Raw genomic sequence first — 13424 nt, 5'->3', positions numbered from 1 at the left:
AAAGAACAGACCCAACATAGACTATGCATGACATAAAAAGTGATTAAAATTAATTGTCCAGGGATATAGCCATGTATGCTGGAGGATATTATATCAGGGAACTGGTTCTCCAGGTTGGGGTTTTGGACATGATGCTAACAACCTCACCCAATAAAAATCCTACCATTATGAAATCGGAAGGAAAAATTTTTTGGACCATCCACGCAGAAGTGACTTGAAAGGCATTTTGGAGATCTGAAATATGGAACTTGGAATTTGCGTTTATTTTACAGAAACAAGGGACTTTCTGCCTTAACAAAATTAATGGCTGATTATAAAATTGACTAGACAGCACTTCAAGAAATGAGATGGATTAGACAAGGAATTGAGGATGACAGAAATTACACTAAAGTTTACAGCTGTAATCCCAGGAAATGTGTTCCATTCTTCATAGCAGGATTAGCAATATTATTGTCAATTCTGAGGCCAAGGCTCACAGGTTATGCAGGATTAGACTGAGAGGTATATTCATTAATTAAAGGATAATTAATATACATTCACCAAACAAAGATAAGGGTGAGAAGGAGAAGGATGCGTTAAAAAAAAAAAAACTCCATGCACTGCATTCGTCGAGCTTAAAACATGATATCAAAATAGTCCTGGGAGATGCAAATACCAAGACAGGGAAGGAAAATAGGTTCGGATCTACCATTCTTGGGCATAGCTTACATCACAACTCAAACAATAAGGGACAGTCATATATATATATATATATATATATATACACACACACACACTGTGTATATATATATATATATATATGTGTGTGTGTGTGTATATATATATATATATATACACACACACTGGTGTGCAAAAATTAAGGAAGAGACGGTTTTTTTCAACATAACTTTGTACAAAAGCTTTCCAAATTAACACATTTAATACCGTAAGGACATGAGTAATGTAAGCAACACTTACTAAAAGAGAAATCAGAGGGATAAAAAGAAGCTTTATCGAAAAAGTAGCATAGAGCGCAATGCGACTGAAGGCCGAAACATCCCTGTAATGGGTGTCCAGCAAGAAACATCCGGTCTTTAATAGGGGATATGATCTCCCCTGACTGCTAGGCAGGTTTCACAGCGTCTGCCCATGCTGAGAATGCGGGTGTCAATGAGTTGTTGAGGCATTGCTGTCCATTCGTCTTGCAGCGCCAATCGAAGCTCCGGAACCGTTACTGGTAGTAAGGTACGAGCTGCCAAGCGTCTGCCTAGAAAATCCCATACATGCTCGATGAGATTGAGATCAGGAGATCGTGCCGGCCAAATCTATATGTCTATATGTTCAATATCCTCACTCTCTAAGAGCTGTTCAGCAGCTACTGTGCGATGACATGGTGCATTGTCGTCCATGAAAAGGAATTGCGGACTCATAGCGCTTCTAAAAAGACGCACATATGGAAGAAGAATCTCCTTACAATAACGGGTCCCGTTGACTGAACCTGCGTCGAAGATGTGAAGGTCTGTACGACTACCAAGTATGATGCCTCCCCAAACGAGAACACCGCCACCTCCATACCTGTCCCTTTCAATGATGTTCGAGGGATGATTGCGGCTTCCCCGCTCTCTCCAGATGAGTATGAGAATCGCTACTCAGACTGAATCTGCTCTCATCTGTAAAGAGTACTCATCCCCATTCATTGTCTCTCCAATTCCGGGGTTCCCAGCACCACAGAGAACGCCTTCTCCGATGGGCAGGCGTTAGAGGTACACACCGTACAGGGCGTCGTGCAAACAGACCACCACCGTGCAGTCTTCTGGCCACGGTAAAACGCGATATCGGTCGTCCAGTCGCCTGTGTCGTGTGTCTAGCGATTTCTCCCGCTGCCTGCCGCCTGTGAAATGAAGGACCTTCTGCTGATTTTGGACAAAATTAAGGAGTTTTAAGGACCAAAAATCAATTTGAAAAAATCTAAGGACTTTTAAGGACTCGAAAGGACTGTACGAACCCTGTCCCCAGTCTCTTAACCCTTTCAGGACGGGCGTCCCATATACGCATCAGTAAAAATCACATTCAAAGGACGGGTGATGCGTATACACATTTTAAGGTGGAACGTTTTTCTGAAGGCTACTAGATGGCATCCTGTGTCCATTACTTTTGAAATGAACACAGTTTTAGGTTCCTGACCTTGAGTTTGATATATTCTGCTTCACTTTGGCATTTTACTCATCGGCTGTTTGATGGTGGCAGGGCAGAGGGAAAGCGTAAACAGAGGTGGGCTCTTTAAATCGCTGCGTGCTAATGAAAACATTCTCGTATCTCAATTATATCCAATTCCTTTTTTTATTCTATTTTTTCCCTCTACTATGTACGGTCTTTTAGGACGATCTGTGCAGAGTTTTTTTACGTTTTGCGTTAGCTTCAGATATATTTCTGTTCCTTCTTTTTTTTATTTAGGAAAGCCTCACCTCCATCTATTATGGCGGGAAGGAGCTATTTATCAGAGGAAGAATACCCTAGTATGGTTAGTGAACCATTTACTAACACAAATGAGAGTACTGATTCATTTTCTAAAGAGTTAAAAAGTGATACTTTTTCTAAGAGTTACAAAGTGATACTTCTCTGTGCTTCAAGATTTACCACACTCATTTTCATTTTAAATTTTGTTACTTCTTACTCTAAATAGTCTTTATTGTGTTCTTTTTATTAATTTTAAACTTTATTGATGGATTTTATCAATTAAAACTTTGGAATAATTTGAAACACACTTCCAAAAATTATTTTAGAAAATAAGCAATTTTTTAAGTATATTTTCATATAAAATAAAGAAAAAAATGTTTTAAGGGCTAATTTTAACATATATAAGAGCTCAAGTAATAATCTAAAATGATACCAAAAATTACGATGCTAGAAGCCAAACTTTTGTTTTTCTGATTTTTGTTATAAAATTAGGCTTAGCGATGCAAAACCTCCGGCCTGTACGGTGACTGCCTTCGATTCTCTTCCGATTCTCTCGCGAAAAGGTTCAGGAAAGCAAAATATAAACTCATTTACAGGGTGACCTTACAGAAGAACTTGAAGTCAAGAATGGAGTGAGAAAGGGGGATTGCATTCGCAATACCTCTTGTTTAACCTCCCAGCACATGTGTATGCGCAAAATTTACGACAAATTCAGTTTTGCATTGCATTTCCATCTCACTAACATAACTTTTACTTATATTTGAATGCGATATCATTTGTATTTTGCAATAATAAGATTAATATTTTATTTCTTAACAAATTTATTATAATTATTCACTCATTTCTGTCATTTTTCGTGCCCCAAATGGTAAAATAATGGATGTCGTAAAAAATACCACGCACGCGTGCTCATGTAAAATTGGCCAGTGTGCATGCTGGAAGTTTAATACTGCACTCCACAAAAATTATTAGAAATTCTAGGATCAATGCGAGAGGATATATTTTTAATACTATTCAATTACTGGCTTATGCAGATCATATTTACATTGTTGGTTGTACAGTTCCTTCTTTTAACCAAGCATTCCTGGCTTGTTTAAAATCTCACTTACAACTTAGTCATTTAGAAATTAGAAGCCACAGATTTGAAAAGTCTGCAATTTCACTTATCTGGTAGCAGAGATAAATTGCAAAAATGTGATTCCTTCTGAAATATTTAAAAGAATCTCTGCTGCAAATAGATGCTTTCATAGCCTGAACAGCTATTCAAAATTCAGCTGAATAACAAACGGAAATGAAAGCGATGTAGTACTATAACATTTAAACACAGAGAAATCGTTGCGATGAGCTGTGCTCCTAAGCATAGGTTAGGGGTAATCTTCAAAAAGGCCATACTTTTATTTCCTTGAAGGTTAAAAAATGGATTCATCTCCAGTTATGCCATCTAGGGGTTCCTCACTGATTCTGACATGCTTCGGTTTTTGGTGTTCTGTTAATTTATGCGGAACCCAAGGCTAAACTAATATTGTCATACACAGTTCTGCATTAATAAGTTCATGCATAGCCATGAATCCAATGTTAAAATCCTTCGGTATCATTTGGTAGAGACTGTGTAACCAATGATTTAACATTTTACGTATGGTCAACCAGGGCTAAAGAAAAAGAAGGGCTGGGCCATCCGTTTCAAGGGAACAATGCTGACATGAACCCTGTTGGGAAGCGTAATGGCAAACCGCATATTGAGTTGATGAACGAATTTCGCTTACTGCGCATGTCCACAATAAAATTTGGTGAATTTTTGTGGAGTGCAGTATTAAACTTCCAGCATGCACGCTGGCCAATTTTACATGAGCACGTGTGCGTGGTATTTTTTAACGACATCCGTTATTTTACCATTTGGGGCACGAAAAATGACAGAAATGAGTGAATATTAATAATAAATTTGTTAAGAAATAAAATATTAATCTTATTATTGCAAAATACAAATGATATCGCATTCAAATATAAGTAAAAGTTATGTTAGTGAGATGGAAATGCAATGCAAAATTGAATTTGTCGTAAATTTTGCGCATACACATGTGCTGGGAGGTTAAGCAAGAGGTATTGCGAATTGAAATTTAAAAAAAGACAAATACTGTAGATGGTTGATATTGTGTTATGTGGGCACAAACAGTTCGGGTTTTTAAAACTTGTTAGGTTGTAAATTGCTTCATTACTTAGAATGTAAATATTGATTGTAAAATATGCAGATTTTCGTGTAAGAAGGATTACAAAACAGGAAACATTACAAGATGAATCAGCTGAATACTTATTTATTATACTTCTGAGGAATAAAAGCAATTGAGTATTTACCATATGCCCATTCGTATATACTTTAACAAATTAAAGAATAAAACCAGTTAAAATTACTGAATTAAAGTCAAATAACTGATATTAAATGTAAAACGATTATGAACAAAATATACCAAAGGGAAATGAAATAAAAACACATGCAATAACCACACACAAATTTCCATAGTATTGCAATTGTAAACAGTAAAACCAACATGACTAACAGGCTGTGTAGGGTTGCTTCTGATTTTTAGCTGCTAGTATTTCCTCCCACGCCAATGGTACACCATTGAGCATGTGCAGTAAGCAAAATTCGTTAACATCAATCAACTCAATGTGCGGTTTGCCATTACGCTGTTGTTGTGTGACTTCACTAGGTGCCTCACCTCACATACTGACCACAGCTTTACATTGCATAAGTTTAAATCTTTACGTCTTAGATTTTTTGAAAGAGGTTTCTTTTACTTTAAAAGTAGAGTTGAGGATCATTTTAAAATGAATTAGTATTTATAAAGTGTTCGCAACAGGAAAATATTGAAAAAAAAAAGGGGCATTGTGCCGTTGCTACCTGCAGTAATACCTGCGCTGGAGATAAAAATGCATTTTTTCTTACAGTGTTGCCACTGTTTGCTTTCTAATTGTTGAGTTTGTTAATGAAAAATTCGAAATTCAATATTCGCAATTTCAGGTGCTCGTGTTCAGGTGGAGGATTATGTTATTCACAATATGATGGCTCTAGGTATCGGTGTTTTTTCATATTTCCAGAAACATGAATACATTCTTGCAGATTCTTCATTACCTATTTTCTTTATATATAATACAGGCTGGTAATATTCAGTGGTAACAATTTGAAAAGTGATAGCCATTCATAGTGATTCAATGCAAAATGCCGTTTCAAGACTAATATCCCTTTCGGGCTTAATTATTAATTAATCAAGAAAATGGAAAATTACAGAAAATGAAAATGTATGCTTAAAACATATATACCGAAATACAAATAAGTGCATTTAAACAAAAGTGAATTAAATTGTCTCCAGATGGCATTTTGGAGAACATTGTAATCAGATCATCATCCGTAAAATCACAGGAAGATATGATCCATTTTCCCTTAAAAAGCCTCTACGAAAGTTTAAGAATTTTTTTTTTGAAATATATGGGTTCAATTACAAATCATATTTCTTAACTTGAAAAACATTTTCCTTTTGTCAATAAGCACACAATTCATTTATCTTGCTGCTTACGAACATTCACAAGAGTTCGACACATGAATTGGAATGCATTCCTTGTGTTGGCAAGAAAAGCTAACCAGGAAACAGATAAATGGAAACAAATCATGTAAATTAATTCATTTTTTGCATCAAAAATATTTTAAATCATCATTTGGTTTATTATTCACGTAATGTGTTATACGATTTATTTTATGCACTTTTTAGTTATTTATAAAACTATACAAAATTAATTAGAAATTCTGCATATAGATACATAGGTTGTTGTTTTTTTTTCAACCTCCGATCGCACAGTATGATGGCCAGGTATGCGGCAGGTGGTGGGTGTGAGTAGTAGGCGACTGCGCATCTCCCCCTTCACACGCTCTGTCACTGACGTATTCAACACGCCATTTTCTGTTGAGTTGCAGTCACGTAAACATGGCTGTCGCTATTGATTCTCACGCCAAGTGTGAATTGCGAGCTGTTATTCGTTTCTTGCAGGCAGAAGGGAACAGTGCAGCGGAAATTCATCGAAGAATGAGTCAAGTATATGGAAACAGCTTTATGAGTGATAGCGTTGTTAGTGAATGGTGCCGAAAGTTTAAAGATGGCCGAACTGATGTGCATGATGAAGGGGGTCAAGGATGCAAGTCTGTCGCTACAGACGACATTGTTCAACGAGTTGATCAAGCGGTTAAGCAAAATCGAAGGTTTACCATAAGAGAATTATCGATGAAATTTCCGGAAGTTTCAAGATCTTCCCTGTACTCTATTGAACAGTTGCGCTACAGAGAAGTTTGCGCTCGCTGGGTCCCACAGAAGTTGACTGACGACCACAAAACTCGCCGAATGGTTGCAGCATTCGAGTTTCTTGACCGTTACAATACTAACAGAGAAGAGTTTTTGAAATCCATTGTGACAGGTGATGAAACATGGGTTCAATATGACACGCCTGAAACAAAACGACAATCATAACTATGGATGCACACAAATTCTCCAAAGAGACCCACAAAATTCAAACAAACCTTTAACAACCGTAAGGTTATGGCAAGTGTTTTTTTTGGGGGGGGACCAAAAAGGTGTGTTGCTTGTGGAGTTTATGCAGCTTGGAACAACAATTAACGCAGATTCATATTGTGAAACTTTGCGACGCTTACGGAGAGCTATTCAAAACAAACGAAGAGGCAGCTGACTTCTGGAATTGTTCTGATCCACAACAATGCCCGTCCTCACAGCACTCGTGTAACCCAACGGCTCTTTCAGCAGTTTCAATGGGACATTTTCGAACATCCACCATATAGTCCAGACCTCGCGCCGAGCGACTTTCATCTGTTCCCTGAACTGAAGCAGCGGCTTGACGGGAAGCGCTTCCAAAATGACGTGGAGCTAAAAGAAACCATCACAACTCACTTCCAAACATTGGCGGGGACATTTTATTAAGAGGGTATTGCAAAGCTTGTTCACAGATATGACAAATGCCTCAATCGTCAAGGTGATTATGTAGAGAAATAACCTGTATTGTACATTACTTTTGGTAATAAAATCTTTTTTGTACATTCACCAGTCTTTTCTTTATAGCCCATCGGAGGTTGAAAAAAATAGCCCTTGTAAATTAGTATTAGAATATGTATTTTTAAAATACAAGAAAACATGAGTATACATAAGAAAGTACATAAATATCAATTTAAAAAAATTTCATTATTTTATCAGTAATGGATGCTGCATAATAATCCTGACGATCCATAATAATGCTTTCATAATAGTCATAATATTTCATAATAATTCACAATGCAAAAGCTTACAAAACTCTTAACTCATTTCCAGTCCTAGTTGGAACACGAAAATAAATGAAGCAAAATTTGTTTGGATTTAATGTATTATGAAATTTATTATTAGCATTACTGTGGGAAATGTTATGTCATGATATTCCCTAATCCCCTACTGTGTGACGTATGCATTGCGTCAGCATGTGTTTCCCGCCTTCGGAAGAAGACGAGGATTAGCTGGCGAGCGGAGCAGACGTCGCTTGATCGCTCGTATACCATTTTCATTAATTGTAATCCTAATATAATCTATATTTGTAAATAGTAATAAATGTGTGTTATCAACTATGGTCGTTGCCTTTTCCCACATTTTGAGGGCTCGACTGTGCATTTTGTGCATGCGTTATAATCAAACCCTAGACACCAGCAATCACTAAAGATGTTCAGAAAGCTAACAAAGGCAAGACGTGCCTTTATGACGATTTAATATTCTTCTTCAAGCCAGACGACGTATGTGAATGAAGACGTGCCTTTATGACGATTTAATATTCTTCAAGCTGGACGACATATGTAAATGATGTTACATGCTACTTGTCCGTTCAATGTGGGAAATGTTATGTCATGATATTCCCTAATCCCCTACTGTGTGACGTATGCATTGCGTCAGCATGTGTTTCCCGCCTTCAGAAGAAGACGAGGATTAGCTGGCGAGCGGAGCAGATGTCGCTTGATCGCTCGTATACCATTTTCATTAATTGTAATCCTAATATAATCTATATTTGTAAATAGTAATAAACGTGTGTTATCAACTATGGTCGTTGCCTTTTCCCACATTACCGTATATACCTGCGTATAAGTCGACCCCCCCACTTCCGAAATCGATAGAGAAACTTCGAAACATTTTTTTAAGTACTACATTTATTCAAAATCATATGAGAAAAAAAAAGTAAATATACGATAAAAAATACCTTGGTAAATAAACAAAATCAAACTCCTTCAACGTCCGATTCGCCAAACATTTCACAGAACTCTTCTGTCGTCATTGGCTCGTCATCACACATATTTTCAGTCTCTAACTCTGTATTGTTACAATCACTACTAGAGCCTTCGTCGTCATTTTCACTTTCAAAAACTGCATCATCTTCTGTTCCGTCTACTTCGTTGCTAATACAACATTTTTTAAATGATTTTATAATCATTTCAGAGGGTATTTCATTCCAAGCATCTTTAACCCACTGAGCAATTAATGTAATATCGGGCTTTTTAATGTTGCCTCCCTTTGTAAATGTTGTAAATTTTGACGTGTACGCCTGTTAACAAAAGTATTTCATGAATGAACAATAACTATTATAAAGACTTATACGTACGTAAAAACTATCTGCATTTCTCTTTTCTTGGCGTGTTGGCGAAACTGTTTTATTGCTCGATATTGATTGGTTCTTCAGGGACCGAAAATTCCTTGGTTTAATCAAAACTTACTCTAGTTAAAGTATGAAACTCTGTGAATAGTTCGTCACATAATTTAAGTCATGAAATTACTTCAAGTGAGTGACTTATTTGATAAGTCGTCCAATTTGAGTGCAGGAAGAAAACAACTGCATTCTATAAAGATATTTTTGAACTTCCGATTCTTTTAATTTTTTATGGCCCCGCGTATAAGTCGACCCCCCCACTTTAAAGTCTCTTTTTTTGTCCAAAATATCTCGACTTATACGCAGGTATATACAATAATTAATTTTTAATCAGACGGGTTTGTAAGGTCTTTCTTGCACGTATTCTGAAAACGCGCTTGCACAATTTTACGTTTTACGTATGCTATAGTTTAATTAAATGTGTGATAGCTATATTACAAGGTCAGATATAAATGCATATACATTGTAATTTCATGGGATAAAATCCATTGCTCATATTATTTACCAAGCAATACCCCAGTACATTTAAGTAAAATATTATACATAAATAATACTTATTATTTTCAACATGAAAACAGTACATTAAAAAAATTTTTAATGTAAAAGTATACATTTCACTTTCCTCTTGACGAAATTTTTCTTCCAACGCAATATGACTCCTTGAGATCTAAAAATGTTTTCAACCACCTGCCTACCTTCCAATTTAGATATATAAAAATGTTTATATATACAACGTAACCTTATGTAAAGCTTCCTGAATCTGGGTGGAACTCAGCATATTATGTTATTAATTTTTAGCTTCATCACCTTTTTCAATATTTTTTGCAGATCAAACTAAAAACTAACAAAAAAAAAAAAAAAACTTTCAAGAAAGTAACATTGGCAAATGATGCTAATAAAACTCATGCACGGTTGAAAGCTATATGCGAAATATTACTTTACCAAGTTGCAAAATCTATAATCCAAACCTATAAGGAAGGTAGTATAAAACTCTCCCAACTTCAAATGCTTTTCGAAAAGATCTATACTTGCTTTCTGAATTTGAATTTCAAATTCATGCAGAAAAATGATAGTTTGACGAATAACAGAATACTCTTATTTATACTTAAATCAGGACTGAAAGTGGCAAATGGCACAGGGAAATAATTACAGGAAAATAATCACTGCAAGACAGATAATTCGAGCTTCTAATGTATACAGTATTGTTGCATTGAGCCATTTCAAAAACTTATAAGAAAACAATCAAGCAAAAGGTCAGAGATTTTATGAAGAATTTTCACACTCAAGCACAACTGCTATATTTTTGACATCAAATTGCTTTTATTAGGTATAGAAAAAACAGGAAAAAATTCTAAAATAATATAGGTACTTGAAATTTAAAGGAGCCTAATGATGTGTGAATAAATAAAGTATCCTCCACAGGACCTTCTTCTCTGGCTAATAAAACAACATCAAAACTGGTATTTCCACCTGGAGGAATGACCTGGAAGTAACAATAATCTTTCAATATTTTCAAATTATAGCAAAGCAAACACACATATCCTAAAAACAGAATAATGCATTGAATAAAGAATTCACAGCTTAACAATTCATATTACCTTTTCTTGAAAAAATGAACAATGAGTATGCAATGTATTGCCTGATATTGATAACATATGTATGCTGGTATCAGGACTTAAATTCTGCACAGTGACACGTTCCATATGAGGCATACCCACAGGGCTAAAAGAGTCATAAACACTCATAAGATTAAAGTTAAAACAGGACAGAAAAATTATTAGATATTCTTAAAAACCTGTAACAATCTATGAAAAATGTCCATTATTACTTCTTTTTAAATAAACTTTGCACAATCTGAATATTCTACTGAACACACAAACTAAGGTAACACAGTCTTTCAAGAAATAAATACACTGAATTATTTATATGAAGATCATGGTAATAAAATATACAAGTATGGCAAATAATTTACTTACTGAAAATGGAAATTTAACATAGGAGGATGAAATGCTATTGGACTTGCATATGCATTTAAATTTTCTTCATTTAAATCAGTGAAACTGCCGAAGAATAAAAATAGGACATAACATATATGTTTTCAATATAGGTAATAGCTTCAATTTTGATAACATGGATATAAATTACATACAAGCATTACACATAAATGTATTGTTGAGATTAAATTAAATCATGATTCAAATCTACAGCAAAATCTTGATTTTATTTATTCAAAGAAGTGATTCATAACCACAAACAGATTACATGACGGTCAAGCATGAATATTTCAAAATTATCAGTAATAATCTTCGAAAATCACATTATTTGTCAGAAAATATGACATAAAAATCTCCATGTCTCAAATCTAAACAACTCTTCAAGATAAATTATTGTGAATAGCAAATTTGGGAATCTAATTTTGAGTTTTGCATTCAAAATGCTTTTTTGCCATGTGAAGAAGCGAATAACTAGTTCAGAAGTCAAACAACAAAAATCAACGTTATATTTACAAAATTTTCACAGGACTAGTTTCGATGGTTTTACCGAACCACCATCCTCAGCTGCAAAACCACAAATGAACAAGATAGGAAATAATGATTAGATTAAGATAAGAAGCATGTGTAAGAATAAGCAAATGGCGTCATCTGTTGGTGAAACCAGAACTAAAACCTAATTTCTTTAAAGGCCGAAGGTAAATTTGGATTGTAATTAGGATCGTTAACTAGAACAAAGATTTTTATGAATGTGAAATGACTCTAGAAAATCCAGTTCTCCAATGGAAGATGTTTTTGAATAATTTTGGCAGCAGAAAAATTTAAAGTGTGATTTTAGGTCCAACAATGTTGAGCAACAGAAGACTTCTGTGTTTCCTTTTTTCTAACATACGCCTCGTGTTCCTTGACGTGAAATTTTAAGGCTCTCTTAGTTTGGCCAATGTAAATTAAACCACACTGGCAAGGAATCTTATAAATACCCCAGGAATTCATATCCGGAATGGGGTCCTTGAGTATGGAACTCGGAATTTTATTGATGGGAGAATGAACAACCCAAAAGTTAAATTTCTGCAAAATATGTGCAACTTAATAGCTAATTGATGGAAAGAAGGGAATGACAACAGAATTTTTATAATCTCCTAAAACAAGAGTGTGTGCCTTTTAGTGTGTTGAGATGAGAATTTTTTAACTGCTTCATTAATAATGTTGGGTGAAAAGCCCTTGTCAATAGCTATTGCTTTTAAATAATTTAGTTCTTCATCAAGGGCTAGTTTGGAGGAGCAAACTTGAAGAGCACGGAAAACATAGGAATAAAATGAAGCTAACTTTTGTTTAGTCGGATGACATGATTTAAAGTGTGGTAGAATGCAAACCTATGAAGGTTTACGGTAAACCGTAGTACTGAAGTTGGATGTGTTACGTGTGACCAGGATGTCGAGAAACGGAAGAGAATTGAAAGTCTCAAGTTCAAAAGTGAACTGAATAGCAGGATCAATAGAATTCATTGTTGAAAGAACTTTATTTAAATCATTTTTATTACCTTCAAACAGGGTAAAAGTATCGTCTACTTAGTGGAACCATACCGGGAAGTTTAAAGTTTCAAACAATTTTGATTCATAATAATGCATGTAGATATCAGCCAGGATGGGACTGAGGGGGCTTCCCATGGCTAATCCCTCAGTTTGCTTGTAATATTTATTTTGGAAAACAAAATTTGTTTGTTTCAAACAGAGTTGAGTGAGAGAAATTAGCTCATAAATTTCGATACAAGAGAAATGAAGTTCGCGAAGTCTAGTTTCTAGACATCTTAATGCACCGTCCACTGGAACATTGGTGAATAATGATTTTACATCAAAAGAAACCATGAGTAAATTACTAGGAGAAATGTTTTTAACCTTTTTTACAAATTCAATTGAAATTTTTATGGTGTAAATGTTATTGTCTAATAGAGTTGAAAATCTAGAAACTAAATATTTAGCTAATGGATACGAGGCAGTACCTAAATTTGATACAACAGGACGGAAAGTAATACCACTTTTATGAATTTTGGGAAGAGCATATAATCTGGCACAATTCACAACAAATGGGATAAGCGAATGTTTTAAGTTGCTTGAAATGATTTGCGAAGATTTGATCGCAGTTTTTATTTTTGACAAGTTTGAAGGTGAAGGATCTTTAGGGATCGGATTATATGGTCCTTCGTTTAAGAGTTTAGTGACACCATCGATGTAAGTGTTCTTATCCATTACGACTATCTGGCCACCTTTGTCGGCCTTTGAAATGATA

At 35.1% G+C, this 13424-nt stretch overlaps 1 protein-coding gene across 1 annotated transcript in view; it reads right to left on the bottom strand.

The window, feature by feature from the left end:
• Positions 1-13424, bottom strand: part of Tmem131 (Transmembrane protein 131) — a 322751-nt gene that overhangs the window by 230173 nt on the left and 79154 nt on the right. Inside the window, exons 4-6 of the mRNA XM_085808921.1 lie at positions 11124-11207; positions 10746-10869; positions 10517-10630 (exon numbers count right to left, since the gene is read on the bottom strand). Of these exons, the coding sequence (XP_085665047.1) occupies positions 10517-10630; positions 10746-10869; positions 11124-11207 (322 nt within the window). The remainder of the gene's footprint in view (positions 1-10516; positions 10631-10745; positions 10870-11123; positions 11208-13424) is intronic.

This window comes from Stegodyphus dumicola, chromosome X2 (genome assembly GCF_044657685.1).
Source record: "Stegodyphus dumicola isolate Sdum_Otavi_A_Nest chromosome X2, ASM4465768v1".
Classification (NCBI taxonomy): Eukaryota; Metazoa; Arthropoda; class Arachnida; order Araneae; family Eresidae; genus Stegodyphus; species Stegodyphus dumicola.
This window is presented reverse-complemented; position numbering and strand designations above follow the sequence as displayed.